This window comes from Thalassophryne amazonica, chromosome 2, assembly GCF_902500255.1.
Source record: "Thalassophryne amazonica chromosome 2, fThaAma1.1, whole genome shotgun sequence".
Classification (NCBI taxonomy): Eukaryota; Metazoa; Chordata; class Actinopteri; order Batrachoidiformes; family Batrachoididae; genus Thalassophryne; species Thalassophryne amazonica.
This window is the reverse complement of record NC_047104.1, coordinates 139,129,531-139,151,925: the sequence shown is the minus strand read 5'-3', so window position 1 is coordinate 139,151,925 and position 22,395 is coordinate 139,129,531. Positions and strand designations below refer to the sequence as shown.

Here is a 22,395-nt window from a genome sequence, read left to right as displayed (position 1 = left end):
CCAGAGAAACACACCACATGTCCAAAATGTTGCAGCTAACATTCCCTTGCAAAGCACGTCATACTACTCAGGAAAGACCTGGCACTAAAAACATCAAGTCATCTCCTTAGATCACTGCCAAAGTCTCAAAAGCATAGAGTTGTACCTTTGGTCTCCAGCAACCTCTTGAGTCCATAAGCTCTTCCCAGGCATCGCTTGATCTCAGAGGCTGAGGACCGAGAGACATGAATGTCACTGCTGAGATAAATCAATGTCCCTACAAGTTCCAATAGTTTGGCAGCCAGGTCCAGAAAGCCACTGAAAGCCTCCTTGTGGAATCAGCACATAAACTAGGCTTCAAAGTCTCTGCCACCTATTGGCCAGAATTAGAACTGAAATGCACCCAATGTCAAACTTGTCCATTGTCTTGGTGAGGTGACCTTGTGTACCAAGTTTCATCTTAATGCCCGAAGTGTTTGTCAAGATATAGTCAGTGATGGGCACAGATAACCAAAAAATGAACGTCGATAACAGATAATCAGATAACTGAAAAGTTATCTTCGATAAAGCTAAAACGATAAACTACCCAAAAATTATTGGAAGTTACAGATAACTGATAAATTCCAGTCCGGTACACTTGCAACTACTTGTACTAAACAAGCTGATTTTGAGTTTTAACACAATGATCGCTTTTGGATGCATCAAAAGCAACAGCAGATCCAAACAATGAGTCAGCACGTCTATTCCCTTGAGCGTCCTGCCCCCTGCTGGAAGCTTCAGTTTACTACATGGCTTCCAGTACAGAAGCAACTGAGAGGAGCCACAAAGCTCAACACTCTACCCAATCACAGCACTGCCGTCAGGCCGAGGTCTTGTAAAATAAAGCAGTGCTGAGTTATGGTTTGGTGTATAAATAAAATGAATACTGATAGAATAACTCCATTAATGTCAATTCTGTCATTTGCGCAAAGTTAAGATACGAGGGCTGTCCATAAAGTATAGGTCCTTTTTATTTTTTTCAAAAACTATATGGATTTCATTCATATGTTTTTACGTCAGACATGCTTAAACCCTCGTGCGCATGCGTGAGTTTTTCCACGACTGTCGGTGACATCATTCGCCTGTGAGCACTCCTTGTGGGAGGAGTCGTCCAGCCCCTCGTCGGAATTCCTTTGTCTGAGAAGTTGCTGAGAGACTGGCGCTTTGTTTGATCAAAATTTTTTCTAAACCTGTGAAACACATCGAAGTGGACACGGTTCGAAAAATTAAGCTGGTTTTCAGTGAAAATTTTAACGGCTGATGAGAGATTTTGAGGTGATACTGTCGCTTTAAGGACTTCCCACGGTGTGAGACGTCGCGCAGAGAGAAGAACTCTGAGAGAACAGAGAAGTTTCAGAAGAAGTCGGTTTCAGCATTTTATCCGGATATTCCACTGTTAAAGGAGATTTTAATAATGAAAGACGTGCGGACGGGTCCGCGCGTCGGGACGCAGCCGACGCGGTGCGGCGGCACAGGAAAAACACCTCCATGTTGATAACCATTTGTAAAATCCAGGCAGCTTTTGATGGCTTTCAGTGGAGTGAGTATATGAGAAATTGTTTAACAGCTGGACATGTTCCAACTTGTCCTTAAGGCTTCCAACAGAGGTGTTTTTCCTGTGGCGGAGCGTCGCGGCGGCTGCGAGCCGACGCTGCAATCCATCCGCACGTCTTTCATTAAACAAATCTCCTTTAACAGTGGAATATCCGGATAAAATGCTGAAACCGACTTCTTCTGAAACTTCTCTGTTCTCTCACGACGTCCTGGATCAATAGAGCCTGAAATGTGGAGGTTTTCAGCTTGAACAGGCTGACGACGGCGCCTGAGAGCGCTGCACGACGTCTCGCACCGTGGGAAGTCCTTAAAGCGACAGTATCACCTCAAAATCTCTCATCAGCCGTTAAAATTTTCACTGAAAACCAGCTTAATTTTTCGAACCGTGTCCACTTCGATGTGTCTCACAGGTTTAGAAAAAATTTTGATCAAACAAAGCGCCAGTCTCTCAGCAACTTCTCAGACAAAGGAATTCCGACGAGGGGCTGGACGACTCCTCCTACAAGGAATGCTCACAGCCGAATGACGTCACCGACAGGCGTGGAAAAACTCACGCATGCGCACGAGGGTTAAAGCATGTCTGACGTAAAAACATATGAATGAAATCCATATAGTTTTTGAAAAAAATAAAAAGGACCTATGCTTTATTGACAGCCCTCGTATAACATATATCTTTTAAGGTTGAATAATGCACTAATTCTGAAGTTTTGTAACAAACACAGACAGATATTATAATATTATTAGTTTTTATTGTGCAAGAAAATGTTCTCCTCCATGGTCATGTGAGTTTTTGGCCTCTATCATGATATTTTATTATGATATTTTAATTGAGACTGACTTGGGTGATATTGGCCGCATCAGTGTGGGGTTAAAAGAAATTAGGTTTTTTTTTTTTTTTGTGGCCAGTTCTCCTTTGCCTGCAGAGGATAGAACGGTTTCTTCTAGAAGTAGCTCTCCTCTGTTTTCAGAGGGTAGGACTACACATCTGTTCACCTTTGTTTGCCACGTTAACGGTCTAAAATTTATCGGACAAGAATTTATCGGAAGTCCAATAATGGTTTTCAAAGTTATCTGAAACATAATCCGATAATGAAAACTTTATCTTTGATAATTATCGGTTATCGGATTATCGGAACTGTGCCCACTACTGGATATAGTGTACACAAGTTTTCAGAGACTCTGCACCCCAGTGGCCACAATTACAATGAAAAGGTTCACAATGTCAAACTTGTCTCAGGTCTTAGTGAGATGACCTTAGGTGAGATGATGACCTTACATCAAGTCTTACCTTGATGTAAGAAGTCTTTGTCAAGATATCGCATACAGATTGAATACACAGACACACACACACACACAGGCACATGTACACATGGAGTCAAACAAGTCAAACAGTTCGTAAACATTCTCTACCTTTGGCTATGCAGTTAACAATCTGGGCTTTGCACACCAACTCGGTCTCAATTAAAATATCATAATAACATATCATGACAGAGGCCAAAAACTCACATGAACATGGAGGAGAACATTTTCTTGCACAATAAAAACTAATAATATACAATTTAAATAAACTAAATGTTTTCAAATCAATATGTACACAACCACATACATGCAGGTACATGTAATTTGCACGCGTCTCAGTCCACCCTCTTTTTCAAAACTTTAGCAGCATCAGATAAGCATTTGAGACTTTGGAGGAGATATTCACTTAGGAAAGCCACTTTTTTTGTTTGTTTTTTGGTATGTGAAAGTAAATAGTCATTGACTGTGGTGGGTTGCACCATTTTAACCTACACAGAATCCTCATGAAAGACTTGCCTGTCATCGATCATACTCAGACTCCCCACAGAGTGATGTGAGCTGCGAACTGAGGTCACACGTGTAGCGTGATGCATGTGGCTCCGTGATGAGTGTCTCAGGATCATACAACAGCAACAGCAGAGCTGCCGGTTGAACTGTTTCTGGAATGTCTTGCTCAGCAGGTAAATAGCAAAGGGATTGAGGCAGGAGTTGGTGAACGCCAGCATCCGAGCTATGACACTGCACACGAAGTGAACTAGTGAGGTGTCCACCTGGTGGGCGACAGACAGAAAGTGCAGGGTGTAAAACAATACCCCTCACAATAGAGGGATAATCGAAGGTATTGGAATGAGGAGGCCAGTCTATTTGTATTTGCTGTGCACTGAAGACATATGGGTTTGAAATCAAACTATGAATTTGAGAAGATGGTTTAGGATATCAGCTTCTATTTCCAGATATTTACATCTAGATAGGTATGGCATCTATATTTCTGCTCTAGCAATCTTCTTTGAAAGGTGGTGTGTGATACCTTCACCCCTGCCTTGATAACATTATTACATCCACCAAGGATGTAATAAAATCATCAACATTTATTTATTTGTCTGCCTGTCTGTTAGCAGGATTATGTCAAAACTACTGTACAGATTTTGACAAAAGTTTCACCACAGATAGATATTAGACCAAGGAAGACTCCATTAAATTTTGGAAGTAATCCAGATCCAAATCTGGAGTCTGGATCAAGATTTTACTTTATATAAGCGTTGAAGTATTACGTCAAATCTACTTAATGGATTCTCACTAAATTTGCACCACAGATAGATATTAGGGCATCCACTGGATTTTGGAGGCAATCCAAATCCAAATCAAATCAAATCAAATCAATTTTATTTATATAGTGCCAAATCACAACAAACAGTTGCCCCAAGGCGCTTTATATTGTAAGGCAAAAGCCATACAATAATTACAGAAAAACCCCAACGGTCAAAACGACCCCCTATGAGCAAGCACTTGGCGACAGTGGGAAGGAAAAACTCCCTTTTAACAGGAGGAAACCTCCAGCAGAACCAGGCTCAGGGAGGGGCAGTCTTCTGCTGGGACTGGTTGGGGCTGAGGGGAGAGAATCAGGAAAAAGACATGCTGTGGAAGAGAGCAGAGATCAATCACCAATGATTAAAAGCAGAGTGGTGCATACAGAGCAAAAACAGGTGAATAAAAAGAAACACTGGGTGCATCATGGGAACCCCCCAGCAGTCTAAGTCTATAGCAGCATAACTAAGGGATGGTTCAGGGTCACCCGATCCAGCCCTAACTATAAGCTTTAGCAAAAAGGAAAGTTTTAAGCCTAATCTTAAAAGTAGAGAGGGTGTCTGTCTCCCTGATCCGAATTGGGAGCTGGTTCCACAGGAGAGGAGCCTGAAAGCTGAAGGCTCTGCCTCCCATTCTACTCTTACAAACCCTAGGAACTACAAGTAAGCCTGCAGTCTGAGAGCGAAGCGCTCTATTGGGGTGATATGGTACTACGAGGTCCCTAAGATAAGATGGGACCTGATTATTCAAAACCTTATAAGTAAGAAGAAGAATTTTAAATTCTATTCTAGAATTAACAGGAAGCCAATGAAGAGAGGCCAATATGGGTGAGATATGCTCTCTCCTTCTAGTCCCCGTTAGTACTCTAGCTGCAGCATTTTGAATTAACTGAAGGCTTTTCAGGGAACTTTTAGGACAACCTGATAATAATGAATTACAATAGTCCAGCCTAGAGGAAATAAATGCATGAATTAGTTTTTCAGCATCACTCTGAGACAAGACCTTTCTAATTTTAGAGATATTGCGTAAATGCAAAAAAGCAGTCCTACATATTTGTTTAATATGCGCTTTGAATGACATATCCTGATCAAAAATGACTCCAAGATTTCTCACAGTATTACTAGAGGTCAGGGTAATGCCATCCAGAGTAAGGATCTGGTTAGACACCATGTTTCTAAGATTTGTGGGGCCAAGTACAATAACTTCAGTTTTATCTGAGTTTAAAAGCAGGAAATTAGAGGTCATCCATGTCTTTATGTCTGTAAGACAATCCTGCAGTTTAGCTAATTGGTGTGTGTCCTCTGACTTCATGGATAGATAAAGCTGGATATCATCTGCGTAACAATGAAAATTTAAGCAATACCGTCTAATAATACTGCCTAAGGGAAGCATGTATAAAGTGAATAAAATTGGTCCTAGCACAGAACCTTGTGGAACTCCATAATTAACCTTAGTCTGTGAAGAAGATTCCCCATTTACATGAACAAATTGTAATCTATTAGACAAATATGATTCAAACCACCGCAGCGCAGTGCCTTTAATACCTATGGCATGCTCTAATCTCTGTAATAAAATTTTATGGTCAACAGTATCAAAAGCAGCACTGAGGTCTAACAGAACAAGCACAGAGATGAGTCCACTGTCTGAGGCCATAACAAGATCATTTGTAACCTTCACTAATGCTGTTTCTGTACTATGATGAATTCTAAAACCTGACTGAAATTCTAAAACTAATGAAAATAACTCAGACAGAACAATCGGAGAGAAAGAGTCTATTCAAAAACCAGCATTACTGAAGGCAGCCGAACATAAAGATATGTCTTTGGGATGGTTATGAATATTTTTTTCTCTAATAGTTAAAATGTTATTTGCAGAGAAAGTCATGAAGTCATTACTAGTTAAAGTTAAAGGAATACTCGGCTCACTAGAGCTCTGACTCTTTGTCAGCCTGGCTACAGTGCTGAAAAGAAACCAGGGGTTTTTCTTATTTTCTTCAATTAGTGATGAATAGTAAGATGTCCTAGCTTTACGGAGGGCTTTTTTTTTTTATAGAGCAACAGACTCTTTTTCCAGGCTAAATGAAGATCTTCTAAATTAGTGAGACGCCATTTCCTCTCCACCTTACGGGTTATCTGCTTTAAGCTGCGAGTTTGTGGGTTATACCACGGAGTCAAGCATTTCTGATTTAAGGCTCTCTTTTTCAGAGGAGCTACAGCATCCAAAGTTGTGCTCAATTAGGATGTAAAGCTATTGATGAGATAATCTATCTCATTCACAGAGTTTAGGTAGCTACTCTGCACTGTGTTGGTATATGGCATTGAAGAACATAACAAAGAAGAAATCACATCCTTAAACCTAGTTACAGCGCTTTCAGAAAGACTTCTACTGTAATGAAACGTATTCCCCACTGCTGGGTAGTCCATTAAAGTAAATGTAAATGTTATTAAGAAATGATCAGACAACAGGGGGTTTTCAGGGAATACTGTTAAGTCTTCAATTTCTATGCCATATGTCAGAACAAGATCTAAAGTGCGAAAAAGTGGAAGAGCTGTGAAGGTTGTTGAAACAGCAGCTAACTGCTGCTAATGAAGCCGAGATATTTGAGTTGGTAGAAACAAACATCGCAGAGCAGCAAGAAGAAATGAGTGGATTTAAAAAAGAGAAGAAACTAGTTTTCAAGCCTGAAGTTTGCTGATCCACAGCAGCGTCAGCGCAGTTCCACCGGCGCGGCTCCACCTGAAGCCCGAGGCGCCAGCACAGTTCCACCGGCGCGACTTTACCGAGGCCCGAGGCGCCAGCGCGGAGTTATCTGACCATGGGTCCAAAGAAGGCACTGACGGCGGAGGAGGGAGACAATATCAAGAAGTCCCTGGACTTTTTGTCTGAGGAAATCTCTGTTGTTAAAATGCAGCAGAAATCCATTATGGAGCTGGTGGAAGAAGTGAAGGCTCTCCGGATCCAGAATGCCGAGAAAGACCGGCGTCTGGTGTACCTGGAGAACCGTGTTGCGGAGTTGGAACAGTACACAAGGATGAACGACGTTATTATTACATGAATTCATATTAAACCTCGATCCTACGCATGGGCGGTGTCAGAAGACAGCGGAGGGGAGGCCAGTGAGCAGGAGGTCAGCTCAGTGGAACAACAGGTGGCTGACTTCCTGCAATCTAAAGGTATTCAAATGGACTGTAATAACATTGAAGTGTGCCACCCCCTGCCCAGGAGAGAGGATGGAGACAAGCGAGCAGTTATAATGAGGTTTGTCAACAGAAAACATAAAATGGCATTGTTAAAACAGGGACAGAAACTCAAAGGAACAAACGTGTTCATCAATGAACATGTGACCAAAAGAAACGCAGACATCGCCAGGAAAGCTCGTTTCTTAAAAAAGCAGGGAAAAAATTCAAGAGACATGGACATCCAACTGCAAAACTTTTATCAAATTGAACGGAACACCAGAACAAGCGAAGGTTATGGTAATCAGGAACATCGAGCAACTGGACAAATACGACTAATAATGTTGGGAAGGTGTCGTAGCACGGACCCACAACAGGGGTTGCAAAGGAACGGACAATGAGTAAGCCAAAAGGTAACAATTTAATGTTGTGACAATACACAACTAAATACACAAAATCTGCAAAGTCAATTAACACCAGGTGACGTGTGGGCAGGCTCGAAGATAGGAGACCCCGATGAGAGAGAGGCCGCGTCCCACACGGCTTCCACCACCAACGGCCTGAAGAACACCGGACCCCCAAGTCCCGAATCCCCAGGTGACCTCTGTCTTCGACTGTCGACCCTGGTACTGCTGGCAAAAAGCAGAAACAAGATGAATGAGTGTAAGTCTTTACACTCAGTGGTTCTCGGTCTGTACACCGTTAGGAGGGGGAACCTCCACCTCCGAATCACACACTCGTGCAACGCCTGTGTAACCACTTATCTGTCCAGAGAGTAAGGCGCAGTCGTCGTCGTTAATCTCCGCCACTCCAGATAAGGCTCCGTCCACAGGAATAGGGCTGCAAATAACACAATGTGTCAGTCAGCAGAGAATTACCTCACGGTAGTCGATTTCTTGGCGGGGAGGTGGAGTTGCAGTCCGGCTTAAGTAGTGGCGTAGATGAGTGACAGCTGGTGTGATGAGTGACAGCTGTCACTTCCTCTGGATCTGACGCCCTCTCGTGCTTGGAGCCCGCACTCCAAGCAGGGCGCCCTCTGGTGGTAGTGGGCCAGCAGTACCTCCTCTTCAGTGGCCCACACAACAGGACCCCCCCCCCTCAACGGGCGCCTCCTGGCGCCCGACCTGGCTTGTCCGGGTGTCGTCTGTAGAACTCGGCCAGGAGGGCCGGGTCCAGGATGAAGCTCCTCTTCACCCAGGAACGTTCTTCAGGTCCATACCCCTCCCAGTCCACCAGATATTGGAACCCCCGGCCCTTACGACGGACGTCCAGGAGCCTGCGTACTGTCCAAGCAGGCTCCCCGTCGATGAGCCGGGCAGGAGGCGGCGCGGGTCCAGGTGTACAGAGGGGCGAGGTGTGGTGAGGCTTGATACGGGACACGTGGAAGACAGGGTGGATCCATCTTGAGGATGGGGAATGGTCCGATGTATCTGTCCTTTAACTTGGGTGAGTCCACACAGAGGGGGATGTCCTTTGTTGACAGCCACACCTCCTGCCCGGGCTGGTACGTGGGGGCCGGGGAACGTCGGCGGTCCGCATGGGACTTGGCCCTCGTCCGGGCCTTCAACAGGGCAGAGCGGGCGGTCCGCCACACCCGGCGGCATCTCCTGAGGTGGGCCTGGACCGAGGGCACACCGACCTCTCCCTCCACCAGCGGGAACAATGGGGGCTGGTACCCCAAACACACCTCAAAAGGGGAGAGGCTGGTAGCAGACGAAACTTGGCTGTTGTGGGCATACTCGATCCAGGCCAGATGGTGACTCCAGGCCGCCGGATGTGCGGAGGTGACACACCGCAGGGCCTGCTCCAACTCCTGGTTGGCCCGCTCTGCCTGGCCGTTGGTCTGGGGGTGGTACCCGGACGAGAGACTCACGGTGGCCCCCAGCTCCTTGCAGAAACTCTTCCACACCTGTGAAGAGAACTGGGGACCACGATCTGATACAATGTCCGATGGTATCCCATGCAGCCGCATGACGTGGTGGACCAGGAGGTCTGCCGTCTCCTGGGCCGTCGGGAGCTTCGGGAGGGCCACGAAGTGGGCCGCCTTGGAGAACCGGTCCACTATCGTGAGAACGATGGTGTTGCCCTGGGACGGCGGGAGGCCCGTGATGAAATCCAGGCCGATGTGAGACCAGGGGCGATGAGGCACTGGCAGGGGTTGGAGGAGGCCCGTCGTCCTCCGATGGTCTGCCTTGCCCCTGGCGCAGATGGTACAGGCCTGGATGTAGTCCCGGACGTCGGTTTCCAGGGACGCCCACCAGAAGCGCTGCTGGACTACTGCCACGGTCCTACGCACTCCGGGATGACAGGAGAGCTTGGACCCGTGACAGAAGTCCAATACGGCAGCTCTAGCTTCTGGTGGGACGTACAGTCTGTTCTTGGGGCCAGTCCCCGGGTCCGGGCTCCTGGTCAGGGCCTCCCGGACGGTCTTTTCCACGTCCCAGGTAAGGGTGGCCACGACAGTGGACTCGGGGATGATGGTCTCGGTGGGGTTCGACAGCCCCGCTTTGGCTTCTTCTTCATGCACCCGGGACAATGCATCTGATTTTTGGTTCCTGGTCCCGGGGCGATACGTGATCCGGAAGTCAAAGCGCCCGAAGAACAGAGACCAGCGGGCTTGCCTGGGGTTCAGCCGCTTGGCGGTCCGGATGTACTCCAGGTTCCGATGGTCCGTGAAAACCGTGAAGGGCAACGACGCCCCCTCCAGCAGGTGTCTCCACTCTTCAAGAGCCTCCTTCACCGCAAGAAGTTCCCGATTGCCGACGTCATAGTTCCGTTCAGCTGGGGTCAACCTGCGGGAATAAAAGGCACAAGGATGGAGAACTTTATCAGCCTCCACGCTCTGGGACAGCACGGCTCCTATCCCTGAGTCAGAGGCGTCCACTTCTACTATGTACTGGCGATCAGGATCAGGCTGCACCAGAACTGGTGCAGTCGAGAACCGGCGTTTCAACTCCTGGAACGCGGCTTCGCACCGATCCGACCAGGCGAAGGGGACCTTGGTGGAGGTCAGGGCAGTCAGGGGGCTAACTACCTGACTGTAACCTTTTATGAACCTCCTGTAAAAATTTGCAAAACCGAGGAACTGCTGTAGTTTCCTGCGGCTTGTTGGTTGGGGCCAGTCTCTCACCGCCGCAACCTTAGCCGGATCAGGGGCGACGGAGTTGGAGGAGATGATGAACCCCAGGAAGGACAAAGAAGTGCGGTGGAACTCACACTTCTCGCCCTTCACAAACAGCCGGTTCTCCAATAACCGCTGTAGGACCTGACGTACATGTTGGACATGGGTCTCAGGGTCCGGGGAAAAGATGAGTATATCGTCCAGATATATGAAGACGAACCGATGCAGGAAGTCCCGCAAGACGTCATTTACCAAGGCTTGGAACGTCGCGGGGGCATTAGTGAGGCCGAACGGCATGACCAGGTACTCAAAATGACCTAACGGGGTGTTGAATGCCGTCTTCCATTCGTCTCCCTTCCGGATCCGAACCAGGTGGTGCGCATTTCTAAGATCCAATTTCGTAAAGATTTGGGCTCCATGCAGGGGCGTGAACACTGAATCCAACAGAGGTAACGGGTATCGGTTGCGAACCGTGATCTCGTTCAGCCCTCTGTAATCAATGCATGGACGGAGTCCGCCGTCTTTTTTACCCACAAAAAAGAAACCAGCACCCATCGGGGAGGTGGAGTTCCGGATCAGCCCGGCAGCTAAGGAGTCCCGGATGTAGGTCTCCATTGATTCGCGTTCCGGACGTGAGAGGTTGTACAACCTACTGGACGGGTACTCAGCGCCCGGGACCAAATCGATGGCGCAATCATACGGTCGGTGCGGAGGAAGAGTGAGCGCCAGATCTTTGCTGAAAACGTCAGCAAGATCATGGTACTCCTCTGGCACCGCCGATAGATTGGCGGGGACTTTGACCTCCTCATTAGCTGTAGTGCTGGGGGGAACCGAGGATCCTAAACACTCCCGGTGGCAGGTTTCACTCCACTGCGTCACAACCCCGGACGGCCAATCTATCTGGGGATTGTGCTTCACCATCCATGGAAAGCCCAAAATCACTCGGGAGGTAGATGGTGTTACATGGAACACTATCTCCTCCCTGTGATTCCCAGACACAACCAAAGTCACTGGTTGTGCCTGATGTGTAATTAATGGAAGCAGGGTGCCGTCTAGTGCTCGCACCTGCAATGGTGCCGGCAGAGCCACCAGGGGGAGCCCTACTTCCTTTGCCCATCTGCTATCCAGCAGATTCCCTTCTGACCCCGTGTCTACCAGTGCTGGGGCGTGAAGGGTTAAATCCCCACAAAGGATTGTTACTGGGATTCGTGCCGATCTGCGGGGTCTTTCCGCGTGTGTGTTATGACCCACCCTTAGCCCAGTTTCTAAGGACGGGCGTTTGTAGTTTGACCGTTCAGGGCAGTCCCTCTGCATGTGCTCACAAGAGCCGCAGACAAAACATTCCCCACGGGCCAGCCTCCTTTGTCTGACGTTTGTTTTTGTTTTGGCCCTGCTCGTGTCCATAGCCTCCTCAGCAGGGGGAGCTGTAGCCACACGGGGCTCCCTGGCAGTGAAGCGTGGGGACGACGTCACCTTGTCGGAACCGGAAGGGGGAGGGACGGCACGTGCCCGGTCACGCCCCCCGGCCTGCTCCCGACGATGCTCGCTTAAACGGTTGTCTAAGCGTATAACCAAATCGACAAGCCCGTCAAAATCCCGCGGTTCCTCCTTAGCCAGTAGGTGCTCCTTGAGGACCGGGGACAGTCCATTTACAAAGGCGGCGCGGAGCGCAACGTTATTCCAGCCGGACCTCGCTGCCGTGATGCGGAAGTCGACTGCATACTCGGCTGCGCTACGGCGCCCCTGTCTCATCGACAGCAACACGTTCGAAGCGGTCTCGCCTCTGTTGGGATGATCAAACACTTGTTTGAACTCCCGTACAAACCCAGTATAAGACGTTAGGAGCCGTGAGTTCTGCTCCCAAAGCGCCATAGCCCATGCGCGTGCCTCTCCTTGAAGCAGATTAATAACATAAGCTACCCGGCTAGCATCTGATGCGTACATGACAGGGCGCTGTGAAAAAACGAGCGAACACTGCATGAGGAAGTCTGCGCATGTCTCCGCACAGCCCCCGTACGGTTCCGGAGGGCTTATGTATGCTTCAGGGGACGGTGGCGGGGTTCGTTGAACGACCAGTGGAACGTCTGACACATGCCCAGGACCAGCCAGAGGAGGAGCTGCAGCAGCGCCCTGATCGCGCGCTTCCACCCTGGCGGCGAGAGCCTCCACTCTCCGATTAAGGAGGACATTCTGCTCGGTCACTAAATCCAACCGAGCCGTGAAGGCGGTTAAGATCTGCTGCAGCTCACTCAACACGCCTCCTGCTGACGCCTGCGCTCCTGGCTCTTCCATTGGCCGTTCACGCTCGAGCTGACGCCCCTCGGAATCCATGACGATTGGCCGAGAAATCCTGTTGGGAAGGTGTCGTAGCACGGACCCACAACAGGGGGCGCAAAGGAACGGACAATGAGTAAGCCAAAAGGTAACAATTTAATGTTGTGACAATACACAACTAAATACACAAAATCTGCAAAGTCAATTAACACCAGGTGACGTGTGGGCAGGCTCGAAGATAGGAGACCCCGATGAGAGAGAGGCCGCGTCCCACACGGCTTCCACCACCAACGGCCTGAAGAACACCGGAGCCGCCAAGTCCTGAATCCCCAGGTGACCTCTGTCTTCGACTGTCGACCCTGGTACTGCTGGCAAAAAGCAGAAACAAGATGAATGAGTGTAAGTCTTTACACTCAGTGGTTCTCGGTCTGTACACCGTTAGGAGGGGGAACCTCCACCTCCGAATCACACACTCGTGCAACGCCTGTGTAACCACTTATCTGTCCAGAGAGTAAGGCGCAGTCGTCGTCGTTAATCTCCGCCACTCCAGATAAGGCTCCGTCCACAGGAATAGGGCTGCAAATAACACAATGTGTCAGTCAGCAGAGAATTACCTCACGGTAGTCGATTTCTCGGCGGGGAGGTGGAGTTGCAGTCCGGCTTAAGTAGTGGCGTAGATGAGTGACAGCTGGTGTGATGAGTGACAGCTGTCACTTCCTCTGGATCTGGCGCCCTCTCGTGCTTGGAGCCCGCACTCCAAGCAGGGCACCCTCTGGTGGTAGTGGGCCAGCAGTACCTCCTCTTCAGCGGCCCACACAACAAATAAGGTATGAGGACACAAACACATCACAACACCATGACACAGACCAGAGGAACCTATTCATCTACTACATCATCTACATCTGGAGACAAGAAGGATATAACTCAAAGGATTGCTGATCATGGAAAAGTAGAACTGAGAACATTTAAATACACAGACCACAATGTACTGGACTTGGAGCACGATATAGACCCGGACAATAAATTCTTCTCAAATATCAATGACAGTTGTTGCTATTATACAGATGAACAGTTTAATCGGATCATTAAAACGGATAACAAATTATCAATAATCCATTTCAACAGCAGAAGTCTATATGCAAACTTTAACAACATTAAAGAATATTTAAGTCAATTTAAAAAAATATTTAACATAATTGCTATATCAAAAACATGGATCAATGAAGATAAAGGAATGGATTTTGAACTGGATGGATATGAATTTAACTGTGTAAACAGAAAGAATAAGAGTGGAGGAGGAGTGGCTGTGTATGTTGATAAGAACATGGATTACAAAATAGTAGAAAATATGACAACTGTGATCGATAACTTATTAGAATGTATAAATATTGAAATATGTGAAGAAAAAAGCAAAAATGTATTAGTCAGCTGTATATATAGAGCACCAGGATCTAGTATTGAAACATTCACTGACTGTATGGAAAAAAACGTTCTCAAAAACTAATCAAAAAACTGTGTTCATTTGTGGTGACTTAAATATTGATCTGCTCAATCCAAATAAGCATAAAATAACAGATGAATTTATCAATATAATGTACAGTATGAGTTTATATCCAAAAATCACCAGGCCAAGCAGAATTACATCCCATAGTGCTACCTTAATTGATAATATATTCAGCAATGATATTGAGAATAATACTGTGAGTGGATTATTAATCAGTGACATTAGTGATCATCTACCAGTTTTCATCGTTTATAATAGAAACCATCGGCGGAATCAGCCAGAGGAGAAAATAAAATACAGGCGAGTGCGGACAGAGGAAAACATGAAAACACTAAAGAAGGATTTACAGGAGCAAAACTGGGAAAAGGTATACAGTGAAAGTGATGTTGATAGTGCATATGAAACTTTTTTACAAATATTTACATCATTATATGATAAAAATTGTCCAATTAAACAAGACTACAGAAAACAAAAAATCCAAGATCGACCATGGATGACGAAAGGGTCACGAAATGCATGTAATAACAAAAATACATGTATAGAGAATTCATAAAACTAAAGACTAAAGAGGCAGAAAATAGACTAGTTATTATCTAGTTATCTAGATCAATATAACTGCGCAGATTAAACAGCTAACAGATACAGTAAAACACCGCTGTGCCCCGGAACAGGAAGTGATACAATACTGCAGTGAGAGCAAACCACCAGTACAGGCCAGTCAAGGCTCCAATCAGTCAAGGATGCCAGAAATCTCAGATTGCTCTTGTTGACAATTGTTTGAGAGATTTTTCTTTATAGCACTTACAATGTTTCAGTCATTAGCTGTTCTTCATTTCACTGGTGGACCCATTCAATGTCTGTTTCTCTGTCTACCAGTAGTCTCTCTTTTTCAGGACATCCAGAATCATTGGTTTGGCTATGCTCAGTGTTTGTGCAATGATCGTCACCAATTCCCACCCCCATCTTCAAAATGGCTTTCTGTTCTCCCACAGATAGTTCTCTGGTCTTCATATTGGTTTATTCTTTTTAACAACAGCAGTGGTGAAAACCAAGAGCAAATACTAAGAGCTATTTATTGTTTAAGCAATCAATAACATTAATAACACACACCTGGATCAACAAAGAACACCTGTTCATCACATGTTCCAGTATTTTTGTCTGCCGCCAAATCTGGTCATCTGATGCAAACTGTGCTACGTTCTACCTTACAGTAAAAAGGCAGTACACAAAATAAAGGATGACATTTTAAACTGTCTTCTCAAATTCATCTTTTAGTCACAAAACCAATTGTCTTCAGAGTCCAGCACAAACAAGTGACTTTTCCTTGTTGCTCAGAAACATTTAGAAGTGACTGCACTCAAAAAAAACTGATGCACTGGATGAACTCGATTCAGTTATGAGGAGGATTTCCATCTAATAAATATATGTAGCATCAACTCAAATAAAGCGCATCCATGCAAGATAATGTAATTTAATTTAGTTGGGCCTACATATATTTATTAGATGGAAATCCTGCCCATAATTGAATTGAGTTGAAGTGCTTGAGTGATACACTCAAAAAACCTTCTCATTGGATTGGATTCCATCTAATAAATGTATGTAGTCCCAACTAAATTAAATTACATTATCTTGCATGGATGTTTTATTTGCGCTGGGACTACATATATTCATTAGATGGAAATTGTGTACATAATTCAATTGAGTTCATCCAATCATTTGTTTGAGTGATACACTCAAAAAACTGACTCATTGGATTGGATTTCCATCTAATAAATGTATGTAGTCCAAAGGAAATTAAATTGCATTATCTTGCATGGATGTGTTTTCTTTGAGTTGGGGCTACATATATTCATTAGATGGAAATTGTGCACATAATTGAATTGAGTTCATCCAATGAAACATTTGTTTGAGTGATACACTCAAAAAACTGACTCATTGGATTGGATTTCCATCTAATAAATGTATGTAGTCCAAACGAAATTAAATAGCATTATCTTGCATTGATGTGTTTTCTTTGAGTTGGAGCTACATATATTCTTTAGATGGAAATACTGCACATAATTGAATTGAGTTCATCCAATGAATCATTTGTTTGAATGATACCCTCAAAAAACTGACTCATTGGATTGGATTTCCATCTAATAAATGTATGTAGTCCAAACGAAATTAAATTGCATTATCTTGCGGGGATGTGTTTTATTTGAGTTGGGGCTACATATATTTGTTAGATGGAAATACTGCCCATAATTGAATTGAGTTCATCCAATGAATAATTTGTTTGAGTGATACACTCAAAAAACTGACTCATTGAATTGGATTCCATCTAATAAATATATGTAGTCCCAACTAAATTAAATTACATTATCTTACATGGATATGTTTTATTTAAGTTGGAGCTACATATATTTATTAGATGGAAATCCTGCACATAATTGAACTGAGTTCATCCAGTGAGCCATTTTTTGAGTGTGTACAGGGATACTACAGTAATACAACAGAAATTTTCTTTAACCTGGGAGTAGTGATAGGAGCGGTATAAGTAGATGACGTGACTCGGTAGCCAACATACTGCAAACAGGATCACAAACACCAGCACTGTCTTGGCCAGCCGCTTTCTGGATTCAACCTGTTACATGCAGACATAAAAGCGGAAACGTTTGAAGCTAAAGGCGCTGAAATTGGTTGTTAGATTAAAACAGAATGTAAGTTTCTAATCTGGCAGCCACAAAAAATACACGCTCTAAAGACTGCTTTAACCTGTCGTCTGGTGTAAATGTTTCCTTCCACAGGCAGGTTTGAGGCACTCTTCATTAGGCTGCAAGCGATGAAAGTGTAGTACACAGAAATCACCAGCAGGGGAATTAAATAAAAAATCAGGAATGAAGCCATGGAGTGGATCTTGGGGTGCAGCTCCCCGGTAGGGGGATAGGGGGCACATGTGACAAAGCTCTCAGTGGAGGTGATGTTGAAGGTGTGGAGGTCAGAATAGACCGCCTCAGGAACAGCCAGTACCAGAGAGAAGAGCCAGATGAGCGCCACCTTCAGGACAATCCTGGAAGTGGTGCTGGAGGTTTGACTGTCCAAGGGCTTGACTATGGCTTTGTACCTGAGAGACAGAGAGACAGACGGAGAGCTGAATGTGTTGCTGATTCAACTACTTGTGTTCTGCTTGAATACAACCCCTGGCAAAAATGATGGAATCACCGGCCTCGGAGGATGTTCATTGGGTTGTTTAATTTTGTAGAAAAAAAGCAGATCACAGACATGACACAAAGCTAAAGTCATTTCAAATGGCAACTTTCTGGCTTTAAGAAACACTATAAGAAATCAAGAAAAAAAGATTGTGGCAGTCAGTAACGGTTACTTTTTTAGACCAAGCAGAGGAAAAAAATATGGAATCACTCAATTCTGAGGAAAAAATTATGGAATCACCCTGTAAATTTTCATCCCCAAAACTAACACCTGCATCATATCAGATCTGCTCATTAGTCTGCATCTAAAAAAGGAGTGAACACACCTTGGAGAGCTGTTGCACCAAGTGGACTGACATGAATCATGGCTCCAACATGAGAGATGTCAATTGAAACAAAGGAGAGGATTATCAAACTCTTAAAAGAGAGTAAATCATCACGCAATGTTGCAAAAGATGTTGGTTGTTCACAGTCAGCTGTGTCTAAACTCTGGACCAAATACAAACAACATGGGAAGGTTGTTAAAGGCAAACATACTGGTAGACCAAGGAAGACATCAAAGTGTCAAGACAGAAAACTTAAAGCAATATGTCTCAAAAATCGAAAAATGTACAACAAAACAAATGAGGAACGAATGGGAGGAAACTAGAGTCAACGTCTGTGACCGAACTGTAAGAAATCGCCTAAAGGAAATGGGATTTACATACAGAAAAGCTAAAAGAAAGCCATCATTAACACCTAAACAGAAAAAAACAAGGTTACAATGGGCTAAGGAAAAGCAATTGTGGACTGTGGATGACTGGATGAAGGTCATATTCAGTGATGAATCTCGAATCTGCATTGGGCAAGGTGATGATGCTGGAACTTTTGTTTGGTGCCTTTCCAATGAGATTTATAAAGATGACTGCCTGAAGAGAACATGTAAATTTCCACAGTCATTGATGATATGGGGCTGCATGTCAGGTAAAGGCACTGGGGAGATGGCTGTCATTACATCATCAATAAATGCACAAGTTTATGTTGATATTTTGGACAATTGAAAGGATGTTTGGGGATGATGAAATCATTTTTCAAGATGATAATGTATCTTGCCATAGAGCAAAAACTGCAAAAACATTCCTTGCAAAAAGACATAGGGTCAATGTCATGGCATAGGGTCAATGTCAACGAGCAGATCTGATTTGATGCAGGTGTTAATTTGGGGGATGAAAATTTACAGGGTGATTCCATAATTTTTTCCTCAGAATTGAGTGATTCCATATTTTTTTCCTCTGCTTGGTCTAAAAAAGTAACCGTTACTGACTGCCACAATCTTTTTTTCTTGATTTCTTATAGTCTTTCTTAAAGCCAGAAAGTTGCCATTTGAAATGACTTTAGGTTTGTGTCATGTCTGTGATCTGCTTTTTTTCTACAAAATTAAACAACTGAATGAACATCCTCTTAGGCCGGTGATTCCATAATTTTTGCCAGGGGTTGTACAACACAGACAATCCCAAAGCATATTCCTGAATGCTGATGTTGGCAGCATGCAGCAGACAATAAACAAGCTTTTTCCATTGTTTTCAATGACGGGATGATGGAAAATTTCACTATCGCTGGGTGCAAGAATCAACACAAGGTGCAAAGAAGTCTTGTTGATATTCCTGTAAGTAATCAAAGAGCTAACACGTGGACAGTGGTTGACTTCTTGAGACTGCCACTTGCAAGTATGCTACCAGGTGTCGCCGACCAAATGGTCCCCCTAAAAATCAGTCCCCCAGATGACGCAGTTCACGGATTAACACCTCCTTTCTGCTTAAAACTGACTTTAGAATGATTTAAGAGGTTTTACCTTATCATCTGATGGTTAATAGTCCCATTAATCCATTTGATTGTTTTGGGTGAAGAGACTCCATCTCAGATGTGCTGCTGTGGTCCGATATGACGCAAGCGCAAATATGATTTTTAGCGGCGAACCATTCAGTCTGTGACACCGGCACAGAGAGCAACATAATACCCCTGTGGTTGTTGCAATCTAGGTGATCACCCTCTCCTTTGTGGAGAGGAATAAGATGATCTTCCTTCTGGCTCATGGGGATGATACTTTCTCCCAAGCAGAAGCAAAAAATTTTCAGTGCCAAGAGAATAGCATCTCCACCTGCACAAAGATATTCAGTCTCAATACCACAGAGTCCTGCAACTCTACCTGCCCTCGGCTGTTTTACCACATGTTAAATCTCACCGATATTTTGTGACTTTCAGCTCACTGGTGGATCAGCCACTAGAATTTTGCCACTGTCGAACATCCTGGCAGAAGGATCACATCAGTACAACTGCTAAAAGTAGCCGACCCAGTGGGACAATACAACAGTTACCTGTATCAGTACCATGCTGTCACCTGCTATGACGGCTGGAGGTGCTGGTTCAGAAAAATGGAGTACAGACAAGAGTCCTGCACGGAACTCATTTCTTCTACCTGCTCCCACTGAAATTTGGACCTTTACTGCCCACACACACAACATGTATGTTACACTCCTGCCCACTCCTACAATGGGAATCAGTCCCACCTGCACCTGCAAAATTCTGAGAATTTATGCCCGCACAGTAATAGACACGCATTGATTTTGTGTCTCCTCCCATCCCTCGGGAGAAAACATGTCATTTAGGCTATTAATAAAGAGATTCATGTGGTTGCTTGTTTCGTTTCTGAAGAACACTTTCATATATGTTGTGCCATATATGGGCATGCAGTAGCTGTGTCGGTGTACCTGCTCTGGTACTCTTCCTGTCCGCTGCACCTGTTAAATTAAATATGTTCTATTTAAGCTGAAAGTAGCATGTGGAGACTGCATACTTTTACATGATTCTCCTTTGTTGACTTAGTCATCCTGTTGCTTCGAAACCTGCAGTGGTTTTCTTCTAGCGTCCCGCTCCCACCCACAGCCAAGTTCTAACTGGCCACACCTGCAACATTTGCATTGGGTGCCATGGGACCCAGCAGGACCCAATCCCAATGCAGCCCTCCACAGATGGTGTGTCACCTGCTCACAGAGTCCTTGAACAAATGCCTCTGTCCACTCTGTGTCATTGCGGTCCTAGAAGATGCTAAGTTCTGTTAAAAATTCTATCCTTCCGTATGTCCTTCCGACAAACCTTTGTATCTTATAACTCAAGAACAGTAAAACTCTGAAAAATCTACATTTTATAGATTAATAGTGGGAGGTCAAAGCTATGCATGCCAAAATAAATAAATACATTTTAAATTCATGCAATTCTGACATTTATAAATGCCCCCCCCCCCCCCCCCCCCCCCCCCCAGCCTGATCCCCTCAGATCTCAGAAGCTAAGCAGTGCAGCATCTGGTTAGTACTTGGATGAGAGACCTCTCCAGGTAACTTTTAAGGAAAAAGCAAATGTCTTCATATCCACAGGAAAAGTTGTGTGTGATGAGTGGAAGAAATTTAGTTACTTAAATAATACATCTAGAGCAGATGATTTTAAGATACAAAGCACATAATGATTAAAACTGATCTTGCAGGAACCTTGATTTGTTTTGTGTCCAGCACACAGAGCTTCCATTTCTGTCAGTAATAAAATAAATAAATAAAAACCATGTGTTTGTATACACTCTAAAAACTGTAACTGTGCTCGACCCAGATGTTTTTGCTGAAACATTTTTACACTTACAAATATTGAGTAAATGAAAAAGCTGTGAAATCATTTAAATATAGCTGATCTTGGGAAATATATCAGTTTAATTAGTCCTTTCCAAATATTCTGAATGTAATTTACCAGACAAATTAGGGATATTTCAAAAATGTAATTTGTTAACCAAATCATAGTTTATATCAATAACTTACAGTTAACAGGCGTTTCATTTATTTGGTGTGTCCAGCTCAGTCAAATGAATGTGTTTTTAGAGATTTTAGTGTTGCTGTTTCCTAAAATTCAAAGCCACTGAATTGCTTATTAGAGTGGACAGTGTTTGTGTGACTTTATTTGTCCGGTTAAACTATAGTTCAAGTCAACGTGACTCAAGTTGGAAACGAAAAAAACACGAAACGCGTCAAAAACAAGAACACGTTTTATTTTTATGCTCGAAACAGTAGAATCAAAGATGAAATAAGAACGTTGACACGATAAATGATTACGTGTTGTCGTTTTGCCGATCAGAACTTTTATGCAGACTGTGGAACCCGCGGCTGCTGTGCGCGCTCCCGGTAAAGTCTGCGGTCAGGACGCAGAGAAGGAAAGAAGAGTCGGTACTGGTACCTGTCGGCAGACAGAGCTGTGAGCGTGAACACAGACACTCCGACCGAGGTGATCTGGATGAAGGGGATGACTTTACAGCCCACCCTGCCGAACAGCCACCGGTCCCACAGGTAGCGGCTGACGTCCACCGGAGCGCAGGTCACCAGTAGCGCCGCGTCTCCAAGCGCCAGACTCGACATCAGCACCTTGGACAGGCTGAGGCTGCTGGACTTCGCACAGCAAAACGTTTTGACGAGCGTGATGTTCCCGATCAATCCCGCCACCGTGATCACTCCGTAAAGTGACGCGATGGCCACAGCGGCGATCCACATGGTCCGAGTCTTGAGCCGGAGCGCGGTGATGCCGCGCGTCCGGTGTCATCTCTGCCGCCGGCAAACGGCGCTGCGCTTAAAGGGAGTGTGACGACATAAAGGCTGCATAAGGTGGGGCTTGATGGAGCTGGACCCCCCCCCCCCCAAAAGCATCAACAGTCCAATGATTTGATACAAATGAATGAATTTTATTTATTCGGCACATAGACTCAAAAAATTTAAAATCTACTTCAGGAACCACCTCGGTAGGTCAGTAGTTGGTTTACTGCTGAGAGAATCAGTGTTTTAGGGCTGATTGATGATTGATTTTAGGTGCAATGAAGCTGGATCCTGTTTACTGGACCCCTGGTTGATGGTGCAGCCGCCCAAAACTGCTTTATCCTGGATGAAG

At 44.9% G+C, this 22,395-nt stretch overlaps 1 protein-coding gene across 1 annotated transcript; it reads right to left on the bottom strand.

Moving 5' to 3' along the window:
• Positions 1–3,359: 3,359 nt before the first annotated feature.
• Positions 3,360–22,043, bottom strand: grpr (gastrin-releasing peptide receptor). Its single transcript, XM_034162284.1, has 4 exons — positions 21,694–22,043; positions 17,009–17,357; positions 16,764–16,877; positions 3,360–3,641 (listed from the first exon to the last, which is right to left on the bottom strand). Exons 1-4 carry the CDS (start codon positions 22,002–22,004, stop codon positions 3,360–3,362), a joined length of 1,056 nt encoding a protein of 351 aa, XP_034018175.1. The 5' UTR covers positions 22,005–22,043.
• Positions 22,044–22,395: the final 352 nt, after the last annotated feature.

Coding starts and splice junctions, on each gene's coding strand:
- grpr (XM_034162284.1), bottom strand. CDS start 22,004: ATGTGGATCGCCGCTGTGGCCATCGCGTCACTTTACGGAGTGATCACG. Junction 16,878..17,008: donor ACATTTACACCAGACGACAG/GTTAAAGCAGTC, acceptor TGCATGTAACAG/GTTGAATCCAGAAAGCGGCT. Junction 3,642..16,763: donor GCTCCTATCACTACTCCCAG/GTTAAAGAAAAT, acceptor GTCGCCCACCAG/GTGGACACCTCACTAGTTCA.